The sequence below is a fragment of the Molossus molossus genome, unplaced genomic scaffold, assembly GCF_014108415.1.
Source record: "Molossus molossus isolate mMolMol1 unplaced genomic scaffold, mMolMol1.p scaffold_m16_p_2, whole genome shotgun sequence".
Lineage (NCBI taxonomy): Eukaryota > Metazoa > Chordata > Mammalia > Chiroptera > Molossidae > Molossus > Molossus molossus.
The window spans coordinates 137,997,593-138,019,407 of record NW_023425355.1 but is presented as its reverse complement, the minus strand read 5'-3'; the positions used below and the strand labels follow the sequence as shown (position 1 = coordinate 138,019,407).

The 21,815-nt window shown below is 41.0% G+C and overlaps 1 protein-coding gene across 1 annotated transcript in view; it reads right to left on the bottom strand.

The window, feature by feature from the left end:
* Positions 1–21,815, bottom strand: part of CTPS2 (CTP synthase 2) — a 118,137-nt gene that overhangs the window by 83,276 nt on the left and 13,046 nt on the right. Inside the window, exons 3-8 of the mRNA XM_036270244.1 lie at positions 19,604–19,774; positions 17,545–17,645; positions 7,184–7,300; positions 6,956–7,039; positions 5,960–6,040; positions 2,019–2,170 (exon numbers count right to left, since the gene is read on the bottom strand). Coding sequence (XP_036126137.1) covers positions 2,019–2,170; positions 5,960–6,040; positions 6,956–7,039; positions 7,184–7,300; positions 17,545–17,645; positions 19,604–19,774 — 706 coding nt within the window. The remainder of the gene's footprint in view (positions 1–2,018; positions 2,171–5,959; positions 6,041–6,955; positions 7,040–7,183; positions 7,301–17,544; positions 17,646–19,603; positions 19,775–21,815) is intronic.

Genomic DNA, 21,815 nt, shown 5'->3' with positions numbered 1-21,815 from the left:
GGCATAGAGTATAATTTAGAGCTATTTCCAATAAAAAGAGTTAAAATATTAAAATGTCTCATGCTTAAAGAGGATCAGCCCCAAGCTACTCTGAAAATTCCTACAAAGTGACTGATTCCGTAAGCATTCTGGAGGGCAGGGGCTTAATTTATCATCCTTCATAAGAGTACCTAAGCTCAGAAGCTGCTCTTTATTCCTGATTCTACTTGACCTAGAAATTCCAAACCTTTTACACTTTTAAGTGAAAGGGCAAGGGAACTTCAATCTACTAATCATCTACCAAGGTCAGTAATTTTGTCACCATATCATTTTAATTATTGTTACCAACATCAGTAATCAATACTCAGTGTCTGATTCAATGTTAAGGCCTTCTGTGTTTTCTCTCATAATTGCCACAATGTGGGTACTAATATCCCCTTGTTATATATGGATGGGAGAACAAGCCCAGAGAGGTTAAGTAATCTGCACCAAACTCACACAGCTAGTGAAAGGAGAAGCTGGGGTTTGCTTGATACCAAAGCCTACATTTTTAAATTTTAGATATAATTGACATGTAGCATATTAGTTTTATAGGTACAACATAATTTGATATATGTAGATATTGCTAAATGATCACGACAATAAGTTTAGTTAACATCTGTCACCACATATATTCATAAATTGTTTTGTTTTTTGTTGTTGTTGTTTTTTAATCCTCACCCAAGGATATTTTTCCATTGATTTTTAGATAGTAGGAGGGATGAAGGGAGAGTGAGAGAAACATCAATGTGAGAGAGACACACTGATTCGTTGCCTTCCGCACAACAGGGCCGGGGATGAACCTGCAACCGAGGTACATGCCCTTGACCAGGAATCAAACCCACTACTCTTTGGTCCACAGCTGAGGCTCTAACCTCTGAGCCAAACTGGCCAGAGCACAAATTGTTTTTCTTGTGATGAGAACTATTTCTTTATTTGACAGAGAGAGAGAGAAACATTGATCAGTTGCCTCCCACACATGTCCTAAGTGGGGATTGAACCTGAAACCTGGGATGTGCCCTGACCAAGAGTCGAACCCGCCCTGGCCGGTTTGGCTCAGCGATTAGAGCGTCAGCCTGCGGTCCGGAGAGACCCGGGTTCAGTTCCCGCTAAGGGCATGTACCTTGGTTGCAGTTTGTCCCCGGCCCTGGTTGGTTGTGCGGGTGGCGACCACTCGATGTGTCCCTTTCACATCGATGTTTCTCTCTTTCTCTGTTCCTCTCTCTCCCTCCCACTCTACCTGAACAAAAAATGGAAAAAGGTCCTCGGGTGAGGATGATAAAAAAAAAAAAAAGAGTCGAACCCGCCACCTTTTGGTCTATGGGATGACACTCCAACCAACTGAGCCACCCGGCCAGGGCTTGTGATGAGAACTTTTAAGATCTACTGTCTTAGCAACACCAGAGCCTATATTTGTAACTGCTGCACCTCCTGCCTCTCCCTCAGCTGCGTAAGAAGTCAGGAAGCCAGGACTTTATGCAGCCATACCTCATCCACAGTTAATAAAAGGAAACAGGTGATGTAGATTTAATTTCCATATGACTTGAAATAAGACAAACCTTGCTGAAATTAATATGGTTGTCTTAATGTTAAAACCTATCAGGGGTTTTAATAATGATGCTGATAGTTAATAAATGCAGGATGAAATAACAATGTAGTCAAAACTTCCCATTCTAAAGCATTTTCTTTAGGAAATTGTTAACCAAATCTTAAAAACAAGAAAAACAAAACAAAAAACTCATGACATGTAAAACTGTTTAAAATATTCAGAAACTAAGAAATAAACTAGTAAATAAATCAAAATGTTTCAAAGGCCCCAGAAATCTTCTAAGAATACAGCAAAACATTCTAACAACGTGCAAGAGCTTTAGACATATCCATACAAAAACATACACATACAGAAAGCCAAATGCAACATAGGTACCTTTTAAGGTACATCTCAGTCCTACTCCCAAACCCAAGAATTATTAAAGATTACTTTAGTAATTCTTTTCACATACCTGTCAGCCATATTTCTCCACTTGAAAAGCAAATTATTTGCAGAATCACCAATGGGCAAATCCAATCTCTCTTTAAAATATTTAACAATGCCTTGTTCCTCCAAAAGCACAGGTACTCGGTATGTGGAAGAAACATCATGGATACATATGACCTGGTTGATGATAAAACATCATATTTAAGTGGAATGACTCAAATATACCACAGAATAAGCCAGAACTCAAGAGTCTGGCAGTACATTCATTTATACTGATAGAAGAAAACCAAGAGCCCAGCCATTTAAACCGGAGGCAGAATTAACACAAGGTTAGTTTGATCGAATTACAAAATGTTTTGAATTCATTACTCTACCCCTGGAACCATGAAAGCTGTGGTAGAATAAAAAAAACATATAGTATGTGGTCTTTGATCTCATCTCCTGACAGAACTTCAAAAGGACTTGGAGAGTATTATGCTAAGTGAAATAAGTCAGTCAGAGAAAAACAAATATCACATGATCTCACTCATGTATGGAACATAATGAACAAAATAAACTGACAAACAAAATAGATCCAGAGACATGGAAGTAGGGAACAGACTGATGGGGGGACATATGTAATATTTTCAACAATAAAAAAAATAAATGAATAAATATTTTTAAAAAGAAAAATGAGAAACAAACAAACAAAAAAAAACCTTTGGAATTTTCTGAGAAACAGGAGAATCTTTGTTATACTAATGAGGTGACTCAGGCTGGCCCCTAGATGGCTTCAGGATGGGAGTTAAGACACCAGAAAAACCAACCAAGTCATTAGAGGGCTGGAACTTTCAGCCATCTGACCTCCAGGGAGGGGACATGGGGAGCAGGCCGTTTCCTAGAGATTGAGTTCGATCACATGACCAATGATTTAATCACACCTACATAATGAACCCCTAATAACATGAAGACTCAGAGGAGCATCCTGGTTGGTGAATATACAAGTGTGCAGGAGGGTGGCTCACCCTGACTCCATGGAGATTACAACTCTCGCACTCAGGACCCTCCTAGACCTAGCCCTATGTATATCTTCATCTTGGTGTATATTTGCACCCTCTATAATAAAGCAATAATCATAAATACAGCACTTTCCTGAGTTCTGTGAGTCATTGTAGAGAATTCTCAACCCAAGGGGTTGTGGGAAGCCCCAAATTGTAGTCAGCCAGGCAGAAGTGTGGGTGGCTTGGGGACACTGGAAACTTGTGGCTGGTGTCTGAAGTCAGGGAAGTCTTGGAAAGGACTGAGCCCAGAAACCTATGGAGTCTGACTCTCACTCTGGGTACTTAGTGTGAGAATTGAATTACAGGACCCCCAGCTGATGTTAGACAATTGGTGTGGGAACATGGATGCTTCTTTATATGTCAATATCAAGACACATGGCCCAAGGCACCATCTTCTAAGTCTAGGTGAAAGTAGTAGCATTGAACACATACACCTTGTCTCCTAAATGTGTGTATGTAGTTTGTGTGTTCATTCATTTGTTGCTGTTGCTGCTGCTGTAGTTGCTTTTATCCGCTCCCTTCTTTTGGGCAAATTTACAAACCCACATTGAATATAGCCAAATTAATTACACCTGTTAGAAGAGACGGGCTCCTTTGCCAGGTGGTGTGGTTGTTTTTCACACTTACCCTAACGAGCTTTCACCGCCCTCTCAAGTACGTCCAAAAAGCTACTGGCAGACACTTAAGGATCTGCTACATCCTAAATAAATGCCAAGAAATGTTCTGCCAACAGTATGTGCGCAATCCTCCCAAATCCATAGCTATCCAACCAGGGGTTCCTAAGCTGTTTGGACATCATCAACCTGATACTTAAGATTAGTGTGCCTCACTTGTGCATTCACCAACACAGTTGAAAGGGCTGAAATGTCACTGATATGAGGCTCTGTCACAATTACTATTTAAAACAAAACCTCTGGCCCTATCCAGTTTGGCTCAGTGGTTACAGTGTCAGCCCGCAGACCAGAGAAGCCTGGGTTCAGTTCCCACTAAGGGAACAGTTTGTCCCCAGCCCTGGTTGGGGTCGTGTGGGTGGCAACCACTCGATGTGTCTCTCTCACATTGATGTTACTCTCTCTTTCTCTCTCCCCACCCCCTCCTGCTCTATCTGAAGATAAATGCAAAAATGTCCTTGGGTGAGGATAAAAATAAATTAATTAAAAAAATGAAATCTCTGGACAACTACAACTGCCACAAGTGGAAGGCATGGAGTGTGGAGCTATTTACTCATCCTCTAGGCCAGAGAGATTTTTTTTTAATGTCATAGTAATAGGCCACATCCATAGAAACACCTCCGATTCTCCATCCTGTCCTCAGTAACGCTAATGAGAAGAGCTTCAAATGCAAATTCACCAGGAACTATGAAGTGGGAGCATTAACTCAAAGCAGAAAAAACGATGTGCTGAAAATGGCTAATAAACCGGCCTGTGGACTGATATGGGACGGAGCATTCTTCAGCATCTCTAGTCATATAGAAAACACTCGATATGGTCAAAAGTTTAGTTTAAATCTGTTCTCACAGCTGAGAACGAAACAGGGGCTCTGTAAATCTGACAAACTCAGGGACCGAAAGTAACTTCACAGGGTGATCTGATCACAACTTCCTAACTGGGCAGATCATGGTGGGTAATCACACTTCAGGCCCATTAATTTCCCTAGTGAAAAGTTTATCTTTGCCTTAAGCAAGCCCTGTCCATTGTTCTTCGGGGTTAACATACCTTTGAAATGCTAGAGTAATCCTCCTTTTTGGACTCCTCAGAGGTATAACCAACCTCAAGGGAGCATGTGATCTTGTTGACTACCCTATAATCTAATCCCACCTTGCTTTCTCCCACCTTCGTGTAATCGCCCTTACATTCCCTCCTTAATTCCAAATGTAGAAAAGCACTGCAAAACTGTCATTCTCCAGAGCATTTGAGATTTTGCTTCCCGGCATTCATCAGTTTGGCTCACATAGACTCAAGTTTGGATGTTCTTATATTGACAGAGCTCTCAGCAACCCAACTCTAAAAGCTATATTCTCCTTCTGTTTAGGACACAAAATACTCTTTAGCAATAGGAAGGGTACAAAAAACAATTGAACAAAATCAAAATGGCTTGACAACATGCAAACACAGCAGAGTCCTTTAAAACCTGCCATCACACTTTTCAGAGTGGTTCAGACTTATGCACTGACCCTGAAGCATTGGGTAGGAGATTCTTCATCAGACTGCCCTCTGAGATACAGAAATCTGATTAGATGGTTTTTAGGATTCAAATAACTCAGAATTTATTTGATGGAAATAAAAGGTTTCTGCTAAACCTCACCCTTTCCCTGAGCACTGGTTAGATTGCTTTTGAAATTATAGCCAAGTCTAGTCTCTTGTGCCTGAGCCTTACTGCAAACAAGAGACAGAGATAAGAAAATGAAATAAAAAAGAAAATCTAACTCTCAGATACCCAGGTGGAAAGTCTGGCAGGACAGAGGACCTGAGCCCAAATCATGGTACAGTTTCTGTAGCAACGAACTGAACAGAGGCTGCTGATGTAATCAGAAGTGATAGCATGAATATCAACTAATGTGTGCTTTGCGGTGAGTTAAGCTGTAGCAGGTACAAAGGAGAAATCAAGTGAAAGCAGTCAATGTCCTGTAAAGACAAGATAAAGAGATGATAAGTAGGCTTGGTTCTCTCTGTAGAGGTTTGACTTCGAGTTAAAAAGCCCACCTGATTTTGTAACTGTAACTTAAGGAGTGATTATGCAAAGAAACATGCACTCTATCTAAGGGATCAGAAGTCTCAAGATTGTTCACTTAAAGGCAAGGGAGCCATGGTTGGATATGAGTTTTCATAAATGCTGTGAAAAGTAACATGATGATTTAAGAGGTGTAAAATGTTGGCATCAGCAGACGTGCCCGCAAGGCAATAAAAATCTAAAGAGCAGTACTAACCTGTTCAGGGTTCACATGGCAAAACATAGAAATCTTTTCCTTCACCGCCATTTCAATGGGCTTTGAACTCCGGCAGATGATCTGTCAAAGTCAGTTATGCGCAGGTCAGCAAGCAGGAATTGGCTACCCACGCCACCATTTGTTTTCAAAAGGACATTAGATAAATTTCTCTTTGCTACAACAGACTTGACCACGTATGTGCATGTTCATTCTAGGTATTCCATTGGCCTTTTAGAAATTGACCTGAGCACTCATATAAACAAGTACAATCAAACTCAATGCAACTCTACCAGTAAGAACTCAAAATGGGAAGGTATCTCTCATAAGTAGAGCCAAGGCTCACAAATGTTACTTCTTTTAAAGTACAAGAACAGAGCTAGACCAGGGTTGGCAACCTTTTCCTATAAATGGCCAGATGGTAAATATTTTAGGTTTTGCAGATCATGCAGTCATGGTACTGACTACTCAATTATACCACTATAGTACAGAGGCAGCTATAGACAAATGTAAACAATGAATGGTATTATGTTCTAATAAAACTTTGTTTACAATTTTTTAAAGTTGTAAAATTTTTTATTTACAGGCAACAGGCCTTCAGGCCCTTACTTGCTGACCCCTGATCTAGACCACTGGCAATAACTCAATTACTGGCTATAAATAAGATCAGTGATAGCTCAACCTAGCAGGGTCACAGGAAAATCTTCAAGGTCCCATCTCACTCTAAAGGACCCAGGGACCATTATACAATGGCAGAACACTGCACTTGCCCAGCTGTCAGTGTAGCCAATCAAAGAAGGGCCCGGAGAAGAACCAATGGCCAATTTGGAAATGTGTGAAGTGACACTTGAGGATGAGGGAATACCCTTCCCTGGCTCTGAGATACAAAATAGTCAATGTCATAGGAACCATTTGAGAAATAGAAAGGACTTCGATGATGTTACAGATTAAGAAAAGGAGGTCCTATTCCAACAAATTTACTCATTTTCTTTAACTCACCAGATCAGGAGACAGGCCCAACCCCCTCAGTGCACGAACACTGTTTTGTGTGGGTTTGGTTTTTTGTTCTCCAGTAGCACTGGGCTGAAAAGAAATGGGTCACTATTAGTATATTGGACAGTTAGCTCTCCAGGACAGTAAATGGAACCCTAGCTAAAATACAGAATAAACAGAATGTCATAGGAAGACTTAGGGAAGTTGCTGTCTATACTTATCTGGAATGCTCACCTGTGGGACAAGGCTAACATGAATGTTACAGAAATTCTCTCTTTTTGCTTTAAACTGAAATTGTCTGAATGCTTCCACAAATGGCATTCCTTCAATGTCTCCGATGGTGCCACCCAACTGGAATGGAAAAAAGACACAAGTGATCCTCCATGTTACACAGACTAATAGAAAAAGTCTTAACAAGCTAAGCAGAAGTTTGATGGTTGCACAAGAACAGAAGTTTGAAAATATATTAAAGATCACTGAATTGTACAATTAAAACAGGCAAGATTTATGATATATAAATTAAATGAAAAAGAAAAGCATTGTACATTTAAAGGGAGATGAAGCAAAGGGAAGAGAAAATGGAGACTAGAAAGTAAAATAAGAAGGGATATGGAGGTGGGCAAAGGGGAGAGGGGGGCATCTGTAATAGTGTCAACAATAAAAAAAAAGTAAAAAAAAAAAGGCAGGGATGGAGTGTAACATAGCCAGGTAAACAGGAAAGAGTAAGCAGAGCCTCAAGAAGGAAGAAGAAAGCAAAGGTGAGTAGGGCTTTCAGAATGATCTGATTCCTGTGTTTATAAGATCACTCTGGCCCAGCTGGTGTGGCTCAGTGGTTGAGCACAGACTCATGCACCATGAGGTCGCTGGTTCGATTCCGGTCAGGACACATGCCCAGCTTGTGGGCCTGATCCTCAGTAGGGGACATGCAAGAGGCAGCCAATTGATGTTCTCTCTCATTGATGTTTCTATCTCTCTCTCCCTCTCTCTCCCTCTCTCTAAAAATCAGTAAAGAAAAAAATTTTTTAATCTTATTACAAGATCACTCTGCCTGTTCTGTGGTGATATGGATTGAATAAAGTAAATGAGTCATGCTATCATTGATTTACTTGGACTTACAGACTAAATTCCCATACCCCCTTAAAATGGGTGATCATTATAAGGCTGTCAACCCTTTATCTCATCAAGACTGAAAATGTTAAAAAATAAAATGGGAGGGCTTTAAGAAAAGATAATGCAATTCATAAGCAGACAAAAAGATCCAGAATATAGATCCTCCTGGCTCTGCCTGGTGTGAAATAGTGAGCATTCTCTCTCTCTCATTCATTCTCTCTCTCTCTCTCTTTTTCTTTCACTGTCTCTCTCCATGAACAAACGAATGAACACACACACACACACACACACCTGCATGCATCTGAACAGCCTTCTTGTAATGGTGGTACTACTAGAATTAAATCACTACTATTAAGACATGCTGACTTTCTGAAGCAAACAGTATCAAAAGCCCTGAGAATATTCCTGATAACATAATCCTTTGATAAATGTTAACTTAATATACAGTGTGCTTCCAATAGTTACTTAAGCATTTTACTTTAGACTGAAATAAAATTCACCTTAACCCATTCATCCTCACCATATTTAAATACTTATAAACTATCACATGGATTTTCAAATTTATTCTCTAGCATTTGAGCACCTACTATATGCTCAACAGTATAAAGGAGGTGCTGGAAGAATTTCAGACAAGGTGTTCCTAAGGAGCTCAGAATTTAGCGAGGGAAATAAGGCAGAACTAAAGAACAATAACCAGGGGTAAAACTTAAGCATTAAGTGGAATGATCTGGGTGCTGAGGAGGAAGAGATCACCTGGGTTTTGTAGCCAGCTTGTACTTGACCTCTCAGATGGATCGATAATTACCCAAACTTACCACATCCCAAACTGAACCCCTGGTCCACCACCTCTGGGCCTATTTCACTGAGTGCTTCCTCATCTCAGCAAATAGCATCTCTGCCCCTCACTCCCTGGTTCAAGCTAGAAGTCTGGAAATCATCCTTGAGTCCACCTTTTTCTCACCCAACACAGTTCAATGGGTTGTACCTCCAAAACCTCTTGCAAAGCTCTCCACTGTTACCATTCTAGACACCCAAACCCACACCATCTTTCACCAGGATTACTGCAATAACCTAAGCCAGGGGGTGGCAAACCATGGTCTGTTGCCTATCTTTTTTTTTTTTTTTTTTTTTATCCTTACCTGCGGACATGTTTTGAGTTTTGTTCAGACAAAGTGGGAGGGGGAGAGAGAGAGAGAGAGAGTGAAACATCAATGTGAAAGGGACACATCGAGTGGCTGCCTCCCGCACGACCCCAACCAGGGCCAGGGACGAATCGCAACCAAGGTCCGGTCCTTGACCAGAATTGAACCTGCAACTCATTGGTTTGCAGGCTGATGCTCTAACCGCTGAGCAAAACTGGCCAGGGCATCCTATCTTTATATATAAAGTTTTATTGACTCTCCCACTTGCAAAGCTAAACATTACTTATTATGAGGCCCTTTACAGAAAAAGCTGGCCAACCCCACTCAAACCATTTGTCACACACCAGCAGAATGACCTTTAAAAAACTCAGAGCCCTGCCGGTTTGACTCAGCAGTTACAGTGTCGGCCTGTGGACCAAAGTGTCGCAGGTTCGATTCACAGTCAAGGTCATGTACCTGGGTTGCAGGTTCAGTCCATGGCCCAGGTCGAGGTCATGTGAGAGGCAACCGATCAATGTGTCTCTCTCACACTGATGTTTGTCTCTCTCTCTCTCACCCTCCCTCCCTTCCATTCTGTCTAAAAAAGCAATGGAGAAATATCCTCAGGTGAGGATTAAAAAAGAAAAAAAAAACACCTCAGAATATGTCTCCCTCTTGCTTATACTCTTCAGTAACCCACAGCTTCACTAAAAATAAAACCTAAACTCCTTTATGGAGCTAACAAAGACCCTACATGATCTGGCCCTTGCACAGGTCTCTAAGCTCATCTCACGCCCCCACCTCCCTACTTCCCATCGCCACCTCTCACTCTCTGTGCTTTGGCTCCACTGGCCTCTTAGATGGCCTCACTCTCCTTCCTGCCCCTTCTTCACCTACATCTGGCTCCCTTTTATCCTTCAGCCCAAGGAAGGATAAGCCTGACCCTGACCACCCACCTAAAGGAGCCACCATTTTGCTGCCTCCTATCACAGTACCCTGTCTGTGCACTTCCTGATTACTCGGTACAAGGTACCATTATTTTATTTGACTCCTTATTTCCTGTCTCTCTACCACACTAGGCTGTAAGCCCCATGAGGACAGGAACATGCCTGCCATATCTCCAGCACAAGCCCAGTGCACTACATGCAGCACTGAGGGCTTAGGTTAATGGGCAGGACAGGACAGAGGGGCGTGAAATTCAATAAAAGTTGTAGGTAACAGCATTCTAGTACCTGTTTCCATAATTATGATGGAATCAAACTAAGAAGTCTCAGAATGTCATTGCTACAAAAGAAATTATTCTTTAACTCATATAATAAAACCTAATTGAAATTCAAGTTTCCTGGGTATGGAACAGACAGAAATATATGATAATTCTGTAAAAGAATGACAATTTTAATTATGAAAATCCAAGAAATATCACATGCAATCAAGAAATTGATGGGGGGTGAAGGATGTAATACAATGCAGCAGAATCTAATGGGGAAAAAAATTAAGGAAAAAAAGGAGGTCTGCATTAAACTAAACCTTAAGGAAACATCTGGTTTTTTTTTTATGGGGGCGGTGTTCTGGAAATCAAGAGGGAATCTGAAAAAGGAAGCAAAAACTTTAAACATTATCCACTTCTGCCCTCACATGGCAAGCAGTGGTACTGCATTCTCTCTGTCGATTTGGAAGGTCCCATTACCACCACTCTGGCTCCCCAATATCATCACGATCAGAAACTTTCAGTATTATTACTAGAATAGTACTAAGTTAATTATTTCCCCCACACAATAGGGAAAATAGCACCCATAACACTATTTTAAAATCTATGCAAAGCTTAAATTGAAGCAACAGCAAATTTACGGAATGTGTATTGTCCACTTTGCCTTTATGGATAGGAGTCTTCTCTTGTGAGAAAGAAAGAAAGAAAGAAAGAAAGAAAGAAAGAAAGAAAGAAAGAAAGAAAGAAAGAAAGAAAGAAAGAAAGAGAGAGAGAGAGAGAGAGAGAGAGAGAGAGAGAGAGAAAGAAAGAAAGAAAGAAAGAAAGAAAGAAAGAGGGAGAGAGAGAGAGAGAGAGAGAGAGAAAGAGAGAGAAGAAAAAAAAAGGACGGAAGGAAGGAACCTTTTGTTCTTCTAAGGCAGGCATAAATTATTTCAGGTTCATGCTTGGACAACCTGCACTAACATGAACAAAGCCTGTCAACTGATTGGTCTGAGAAGTCGAAATCTCACTGTAAAAATGCTTCTACACACTTAAAACTAAAAATCAGCTTTGGCGGATCCTTGAAAGCTTAAGTCATACACAAACACAAATATTGAGCACAACTTAAACCCAAAAGGATATTTGGCCTAGTGCCCAATTAAGCAAATATAAACATCAGGATCGTATGGAGAAGGAGTTTTTCTAGGGACAAATTGGCACAGTTTATCTGTTTCCATGAAATTAAACACTGAGACGATGAGTCCAGGAAAGCAGGAGTTCTTGTCTCATCATATCCACAGCTATCATGGAGCTAGTGCATATTAAAGAGCTTAATTTAATTAATGTTTGTTAAGCCAAACAAGTCAACTCAAGAGCAGAATTTTAAAAATTAAGAACATAGACATGAAAAAAGAAGATTGTGCAGGTAAAGGCCTAAAATATTTGCTTGTTGTTTGTTGAGATGGAAACTTTGGTATAATTTGAGATGTCATGAAGAATTCTTGGTTTCATTGTGCAAGTGGAATCTTCAACAATTAGAGTCTGACTCTATAGCATACTTCTTGTAAAATGATGACAGAGTCAGGTGCGTCAGCCCCAAAACAAAATATAAAAGCTTTGTCCACAGTTGGTTAGAGCATCGTCCTGATACGCCAAGGTTTCAGGTTTGATCCCCCACCAAGGCACATACAAGAAGCAATCAATGAATGCATCAATAAGTGGAACAACAAATCTCTCTCTCTCTCTCTCTCTCTCTCTGTTTCTCTCTCATTCTCCATCTCTCTAAAATCAATTTTTTAAAAAGATTTTTTAAAAATACAATGAAAAGGTCCTGGCCAGTTTGGCTCAGCAATTGGAGCATCAGCCTGTGAACTAGAGAGTCCCAAATTCGGTTCCCGCTAGGGGCACGTACCAAAAACAAAACAAAACAAAAAAACAAAAACAAAAAATACAATAAAAAAAAAAAGCTTTGGCCCTGGCCGGTTTGGCTCAGCGGTTGGAGCGTCGGCCTGCGGTCCTGAGAGACCCGGGTTCGGTTCCCGCTAAGGGCATGTACCTGGGTTGCAGTTTGTCCCTGGCCCTGGTTGGTTGTGCGGGTGGCAGCCACTGGATGTGTTCCTTTCACATCGATGTTTCTCTCTCTCTCTCTGTTCCTCTCTCTCCCTCCCACTCTACCTGAACAACAACAAACAAAAAAAAATGGAAAAATGTCCTCGGGTGAGGATAAAAAAAAAATTAAATTAAAAAAAAAAAAAAAGCTTTGCCCTGGCCAGTTTGGCTCAGCCGTTAAAGCGTCGGCCTGCGGTCCAGAGAGATCCGGGTTTGGTTCCCGCTAAGGGCACGTACTTTGGTTGCAGTTTGTCCCCGGCCCTGGTTGGGTTGTGTGGGAGGCAGCCACTCGATGTGTCTCTTTCACATCGATGTTTCTCTCTCTCTCTCTCTCTCTCTTCCTCTCTCCCCCTCCCACTCTACGTGAACAAAAAATGGAAAAATGTCCTCAGGTGAGGATAAAAAAAAAAAAAAAGCTTTGTTCAAAGATGATTCTCAAAAAGCAATGGCTAGAAAAGCTGAGATAAAAGAAGTAAGAAGGCTCATACCAAGGTCACATGGAGCTTATTTTAATGAAGTTCAGGGGCAGCCCAATTACATTTTTTAAAAAATTTTCCCCTTTTCTTTCTTTGTGGTTAGTATTTAAAATGTATGTTTTTTAAAGATGTATAACACACCTGAAAAAAAGTGTGCAGATCATAAGTATACAACTTGGAAGAATTTTCACAGTATAGCCATCACCAAGATCAAGAAACAGAATTACATTATGAGCATCCCAGAAACCTTCCTCTTGCCCCCTCCCAATCACTACCTCCCTCTTCTCCAAAGGTCACCACTATCCTGACTTCTAACACCATAAATTACTTTTACACGTTCATGTATATCAATGTAAATGTAGTTTGTTTTTTAAAAAGCAGAATCAGAAAATAAAAGGCAAAAACATTCATACACATGACCATTTGGAACGTTTTTTGTGATTAAGCTAAAAGTCTTAAGAAAAGGCTATTCTTTCACCTACAAATACTAAAAGAAAGGGTTGGTCAATGGATAAATGGATATACACACACAGTAGAATACTACTCAGCCATAAAAATAAAATAAAATTTAGCTATTTGTGATAATATGGATAGACCTTGAGGGTATTACGCTAAGTGAAATAAGTCAGAAGGAAAAAGACAAATACCTCACTCATATGTGTAATCTAACAAAACAAAATAAACAAACTTAAGTATACAGAAAATGATCGGTGGTTACCAGAGGGGAAAAGGGAGTAGGGGGAGCAAAAGGGGTACAGGGAGTCAACTGTATGGTGATGAATAGTAACTAGAGTTTGTGGGTGATCACTTTGTAGTATATGCAGATGTCAAATTATAATATTATATACACAATTACGCATAGTACATAATATTAGATAATGATAATAAACATCTATGTCACTGGTTTATATTTTTATTGTACTTATAAAAAGTGTTTGCTGCAGCCTGGCCAGTATGGCTCAGTGGTTGAGCATCAACCCTGCACCAAGAGGTCGCCAGTTTGGCTCCCGGTCAGGGCACATACCCAGGTTGTGGGCTGGATCCCCAGTAGGGGGGCATGCAGAAGGTTCTTTCTCATCGATGTTTCTATCTCTCTCTCCCTCTCCTTTCCTCTCTCTTGAAAAATCAATAAAGATTATACTAACAGTATATGTAGATGCCTCACAGTGTAAAATTAGATTCATATCTCCCTCCTTCCACTTCAGCACTCCTCCATCTCCTCTACCTCACGAATCCTTTTTTCAAAGCTGATGACATTTACATCCCTGCTCTTAAGCCTTCTCTGGTGCATCCTGGGATTGATTCTGAAAAGAAAATCAATAAATAGTGTGACTGTGTAGGTCTCCTTTCCTGTAGAGTCAAACTATGTCCCGATTACAGCTCAGTTCTCATATCAGATGGTATCTTCCTGGAGCTTTTACCTGCCTTTCTCTTACACTGTCTTTACCATGGTCCCATTTGTTTGCAGACTACTCACTGTACTAGATATTAAATATTTTTAAAGGAAGCAAGCCTAATTATGCAAGTGTGTTCAATTTTTAAAACTTCATCAAGCTATACATCTCTATGTGCACTTTTCTGTGTTTATGTTATACTCCAATTTAAAAAGTTATAAAGAAAGCATTCCCCCTTCCCTCATAAATTGTGAAGAAAGAAATGCCAAGGGAGAAATAATTTTGTAGAGCACACTTACATATTTCTATTAAGTTTATCAGCCATACTATTATAGTACTTCAATATATAGTTAATATATGATAGTACAGCATATTATGTTAAGTTTATCAGCTCTACTATTAACAAAATGGATCTTGTAGACAGCATAATATCTATCTGCTAACACTGATAATAATAACAACAGCTAACAGATGTTTATTGAGCACTTCCTAAATGCCAGACATTGCCAAATGCTTTATATTATCACATGTAATCCTCACAACAACCCTGTTATTATCATCTTGTTATTATTACAACATTACATTGTTATCATACCATTATAGATTACTACATTGAAGTTTTGAGAAGTAATTTGCCAAAAGTCACACAGGCACCTTAATAATGACTAATAATTTTTGAGCAGACACTATAGATCTGACACTATTCTAAGCACTAAGTATATTGACTTAAATACTCAAAACAATGAGTTAAATAGTGTCATTATCCACACTCAGCATATGAGTTAATTGAAGCACAGAGAAAATAAGCAAATTTGTCTAAGGTCACCCAGCTGGTAAGTGACCCCACTGGGCTATGAACGCAAGCAGTCTGGCTCCAGAATCTAACCTCTGACCTATACACCACTCAGGGGTCACAGTAGAAATTTGAACTTAAGCAGTTTGACTTCAGAAACTATGCTATTTATTATCCTGCTTTCCTGCCTGGCAATCAGATCAATTGACATTTATTTTATTTATTGATTTTTTAGGGAGAGGGAGAGAGAGATAGAAATATCGATGAGAGAGAGAACATCAATTGGCCACCTCCTACATGCCCCTCATTGGGGATTTGGCTCAGAGGGGAAGGCCATGTGCCCTAACCTAGAATCGAACCGGCAACCTCTTGGTGCATGGGTCAATGCTCAACCACTGAGCCACACCAGCCGGGCTCAACTGACATTTAGATAAGGAGCGCATGGACGTCATTCTCATTCTGCACATTGACAGGAAGGGAAGCAGTGAACAAGTGGCAAGTTCAAATATAGGGTGGAGCAAAAGTAGGTTTATAGTTGTTCATATGGCAAATAATATAATAATGAATAAATAATATAAGAATAAACTGTATTTCATGTACTCACAACTGTAAACCTACTTTTCCCCCCACCCTAAATTGTGTTGTTTCTTTAAAACAGCTAATACTCACCTCCAAATCACCTCTACCATCAGACTTCCCTAACTGCATCTCTCTACTGCCAATGCATTTTGCGAATACTTCTCAAATAGCATTCACTACAAAGCATTCTTTTGTGTGAGAACAGGGAGGTCTGCAAGCTCCTCAAGGCCAGAGACTGCCCATCCCAGGCTTGTCATATAGGAGGCCCTAACACTGACTTTATGAGCAACTGATGTCTCCTCATGCGGGGTGCTGCACATCCACCCCAGGAGTACTCACCCTGTTTAATGCCAATCTTGCCCACTGACTTTTGACTACAAGGGCAGGAGCCATCTATTCCTAGCACAGTGTCTGGAACACAGGAGACCATCTTAATATATTTGTTGAATGAATAAAGATCTGATGCATACAACTTAACAAAAGGAAGACAAAGAACCCAATTAAAAAATGGGCAGAGGACCTAAATAGACACCTCTCCAAACAGGACAGAGAAAGGGCAAGAGACATATGAAAAAATGCTCAGCATCACTAATCATCAGAGAGATGCAAATTAAAACAACAATGAGGGCCCTGGCCGGTTTGGCTCAGCAGTAGAGCGTCGGCCTGTGGTCCAGAGAGACCCAGGTTCGGTTCCCACTAAGGGCACGTACCTCGGTTGCAGTTTGTCCCCGGCCCTGGTTGGGTCGTGCAGGTGGCAACCACTCGATGTGTCCCTTTCACGTCGATGTTTCTCTCTCTCTCTCCCTCCTCAGTCTATCTGAACAAAAAATGGAAAAATGTCCTCAGGTGAGGATAAAAAAAAAAAAGCTTTGTATCACTTCACACCTACCAGAATGGCTGCCATCAACAAATCATCAAACAAGTGCTGACAAGGGTGTGGAGAAAAGGGGACTCTAGTACACTGCTGGTGGGAATGCAGACTGGTGCAGCCACTATGGAAAATACTATGGTGTTACCTCAAGAAATTAAAAATTGATCTGCCATTTGACCCAGTGATTCCACTTCTAGGAATATACCCTAAGAAGCCTGAAACACCAATCAGAAAGAATATATGTACCCCCATGTTCACAACAGCACTATTTACAATAGCTAAGATGTCCATCAGTAGATGAGTGGATAAAATAGCTGTGGTACATATACATAATGGAATTCTATGCAGCTGTAAGAAAAAAAGATCTCTTGCCCTTTGAGATGACATGAAGGGACCTGGAGAGTATCATGTTGAGCAAAATAAGCCAGTCAGAGAAAGACAAGTACCACATGATCTCACTTATTTGTGAAATATAATGAACAAAACAAGCTGAGGAACAAAATAGACCCAGAGACATGGAAGTGGGGTGCCGACTGACAAACCCCAGAAGAGGTGGATGTGGGGGGAGGGAAGAGATAAACCACAGAACTTTTACTCATGTATGTGTAAACAAGGACATAGACAATAATGCTGGGGAGGGCGGGAGTGGGAGGAGGGTATCAATGGGGAAAAAAGAGAAACATCTATAACAAAAATAAATAAATTTTTTAAAATTTCTTTTAAGTTGATTAACTTTTCAAAGCAGTTGTCAACTTTCAGAACAATAAATATGTCTATAATGTATCCTATTTGTAAAATCCTGAAAATAAAATAATCACCTTTGTTTAATCCTCAAAAAATAAAAATAAAAAAATAAAGTATTGAATACCTTAGTTCAAATTTAAAAAAAAGAATAAAGATCAGATGCTTGAAAACCCAGAAGGGTATAAGTTTATAAAGAAAAATTTCATGTTTACCTCAATAACGCATATTTGGGGCTCCTCCTTATGACCATCCACAGGCACCATGGCTTGATTCATAACCCACTCCTGGACAGCATCAGTAATATGCGGGACAACTGCAAAAAGAAATAATTAGTACAAACGCATATATCATGGTCATGAAAAAGGAATGTAGATCTCCCAAATAATCTGGCAGCCATCTGGCAAATTAGACAAGCTACAGTCCTAATGCTAGCATCTTCCTTCACTTAAATTAGTACTGCAGGCAAGTATAGATTTAGTCATTTAAATGTTAGGCCTTTTCTCTTGAAACTGAGCAACCCCAGAGAACAAGAAACAGAAAACAGAAATGCCATCTTCAGTGCAACTAGAAAACACCTTTAATACCAATGAAAAACTGTGCAAGGAGGACTCCCTAGGGTGCTGAATGCTAGGCTTCACAAAAGGACACAGAGTGGCCGGGCCCTGCAGACCCTGGGCAGCCCACTAGCCAATGGAGAGTGGGCCACTCAGGAGGATACAGATGAGGTTTTTACTGCTGACCAGGGGCCAGCAAATGCTAATGTCAGCTGAAGAGGACAAAAGGTAACATCTCCACAAGCACGTGAGGCTCAGGAGTCCCTTGGGTGGTGAGCAGGCCTGCAGTTGGCAATCTCAACCGAAGAAACAAAAAGTGATAGCCACATGAGTGCATGGGGACTCAGCCCAGCTACCTAATGTGATGGCAGGAAGTAGGAACACAAGCTTTCAGGAAGCTGAGGCGAAGGTACATCCATCACCTGCACCACTTCACAGGTGTGTAGCTCCACAAAGCAAGAGGGAGTCGTCTTTGATTGGTGCTTTTGGAAGGAGCTACTACATATGCCCGGCCCACCCCTTTCTGGAAGGATGAGGTTGGTGGGGTTCTGCCTCCATGCCTGCAGCACAGGAATCAGGGTTCAGGACCCAAGTGTGGGGCCTTGCCCTCTCCTCCACGATTGGAACATGGCAGGTATGAGGCAGCAACTGTCCCTCCCATGGGTCTTCCCAAGACCTACACTCAGGGGGAAACTATTAGAAAACACAGTTGTACTGGAGATCTATGCCACACCATCCAGTTTGGGCAATAACATAGTTGATCTTTTGATCGCCATCTGTCGTAGTCCTACATCTGCTTCTCAGCTGGTTCCAATGAAAGTGATTTAAAGGGGATGGGGAATTATCCCCTTTACCCTACCATGTAGGATTCTTTGAGGACAAGACTTCAGAGGTGCCAGGGGGAGATCTCTTCTAAGACAAAAGAGAACCATACCATCCAGGGAAAGGGTTGATGAAAAAGGTCAGACCATGCTACCTGCCACTCTAGTTCAATCCCCCAGTCCCTCCCTAAACCTCTCCTCCTTCAGAGGGAAATACTTACCAGGCATGATGCAAAGATACAAGAAAAAAATGAGATAAAAGAACACATTAAATAAAAGACAGAAAAAAACAAACAAACAAAACAACAACAAAAAAGAACTACACCCCAGTCAGGTAAAAAAGATGAATAAATGCCTTGCCATGGGTTTGATAAATAAAAGCTAGCGAGCCCTGGCCAGTTTGGCTCAGCGGTTAGAGTGTCGGCCTGCGGTCCTGAGAGACCCAGGTTCGGTTCCCGCTAAGGGCGCGTACCTCGGTTGCAGTTTGTCCCCAGCCCTGGTCGGTTGTGCGGGTGGCAACCACTCGATGTGTTCCTTTCACATCGATGTTTCTCTCTCTCTCTCTGTTCCTCTCTCTCCCTCCCACTCTGTCTGAACAAAAAATGGAAGGATGTCCTCGGGTGAGGATAAAAAAAATAATAAAAAAATAAAAGCTAGCAAGAGAGGTATAGACTAAGTGAAACAATGGCATTAGTAAAAAAGACTGATGAAACTAAATCAGGAACATGGAGGATGAACTTGACACTTTTAAGGAAAATGAAAAGGAAAAGAACACAGGCATTTGAAAATCATTAGAACTTGTGAAGTGCAGGGACCTCCTCATTGTCTCGTCTATTTTGAGCAGGGTGTGGGTGCTCAGCACAAAAGGATCCCCTAATGTTTGTGGAATGCAATACCTTGTACAGTTTTCCCCAGGTAGTCACCACGTCTCTCTTTATTAATCACATGCTGATATATCTTCCCAGTGGTGATGTTGTTGTCTTTATAAAGATTAATATCCAAGAACCTTTCGTAATTTCCAAGGTCTAAATCAACTTCTCCACCATCATTTAAGACAAACACTTCTCCTAGAAGAAAAGCAATGTAAAATTTTCTAATTTGCTTCCAGTGGACTATTTTTCAAAGACAGACACATTTTATTAAAAAGCTGCTAAGAGACTTATTTATAAGCCATATTCTATCACCAGTGCATTATTTTTTTCTCCTCACCTGAGGATATGTTTATTGGTTTTTAGAGAGAGAGAGAGAGCAACATTGATGTGAAAAACATCGATGGTTGCTTCCCGCATATGCCCCGACGGGATTGAACCTGCAACTTTTTTTTTTTTTTCCGGTGTACAAAACAATACTCCAACCAACTGAGCTACCCGGCTAGGGCACCATTTCAATTTTTTCATAGGAAAACTTAATTCAATTATATCATCAGAAAAATTCCACTTTCCTATTATGGCATTTTTTTAAATGCTTACTGAAATTCTGTCTTCAAGATTTAGCTTCCAAACTAATCATATGAAAAAGGATCTTTAAAATAGCAAGTTTAAAAACTAATAGCAATTTACTTCAAAGCATTGATATCCTGGACTCTGGAATTGGCATAAGACAGTTTTCATTGGCGGTCAAGATGGCAGTATAGGTAAACGTGGTATTGCGTCCTCCCACAACCACATCAAAGTTACAACTAAACTACAGAACAACCATCATTCAAAACTGCCTGAAAGCAAGCTGAATGGAAGTCCTACAACTACGGAATTAAAGAAGCACCTGCATCAAGACTGGTAGGAGGGGTGGAGGCAGACTGGCTGGTCCCACACCCATGTGTGGCGGATAAAAATTAGAAGGACACCTTGGCTGGGAAGGTCCTCCTTGAGGACTGAGGGGTCCGCTTCTCACATGTGGCACCCAGCTCAGGATTCCAGTGCCAGGAAGAGAAGTCCTCATCACTTCTGCCTGGAAAAACCAGCGGGAACTGAGGCTGAGGGAGGCTGAGGTGGCTGGAGCCTCAGGCAGCTCCTCTTAAAGGGCCCACACGCAAAATTACTCGGACTCGCACCCTCCAGGCTCCAGCATGGTGGAGGCCGCTTGAAAGGTACCAGAGACATACAGGGAAGAACTGCGCTGTTTGTCATTGGAGCGAGGGCTGGAGAGGCAGCTTTCTCCTGGACAGACATGCAGTCAGAGGCCTTTGTTCCTTTGATGAGCCCTTCCTGGGGCAGCAGACAACTGCCATATCTGGGACTCCAGCAACCTGGTTCACACTGTTTGCCCCGCCCTGGTGATTCCCTGAGGCCCCGCCCCACCCAACTTTCAGGCCCACCCAAGCTGTTGCCAGATGCTTTACCATAGGATTGGCCTGTCTTGGATCCTGCTTCAGGTTTCCCTAAATTCTTTCAAACAAGCAGCATCTGGTCTTAGCTAGCCCCATACCTCTCGTTAAGTAATACACAGAAACAAACACAGGGAGGCAGCCAAAATGAGGAGATAAAGAAACAGGTTCCAAATGAAAGAACAGAACAAAACTCCAGGAAAAGAACTAAGCGAAATGGAGATAAGCAACCTAACAGATGCTGAGTTCAAAATACTGCTTATAAGGATGTTCAATGAACTCAGTGAGGATCTCAATGATCTTAGTGGGGGCATCAAGAGCATAAAAAAGGAGCAGTCAGAAATGAAGGATGCACAGTCAGAAATGAAGGAGGTACTAACTGAAACAAAGAATAATTTACACAGATTCAGTAGTAGAGTAGGCAAAGCCAAGAAGAAAACCATCGATTTGGAATATAAGGAAGCAAAAAACACCCAATCAGACAGCAAAAAAATAAAAAAGAATCCAAAAAAATGAGGATAGTGTAAGGAGCCTCTGGGACAACTTCAAGCATACCAACATTCACATCTTGGGGGTGCCAGAAGGAGAAGAGAGAGAACAAGAAATCAAAAACCTATTTGAAACAAGAATGGCAGAAATCTTTCCTAACTTGGTGAAGGAAACAGACATACAAGTCCAGAAAGCACAGAGTCCCAAACAAAATGAACCCCAAAAGGCCCACACCAAGACACATCATCATCAAAATGCAAAAGGTTCAAGACAAAGAGAGAATCTTAAAAGCAGCA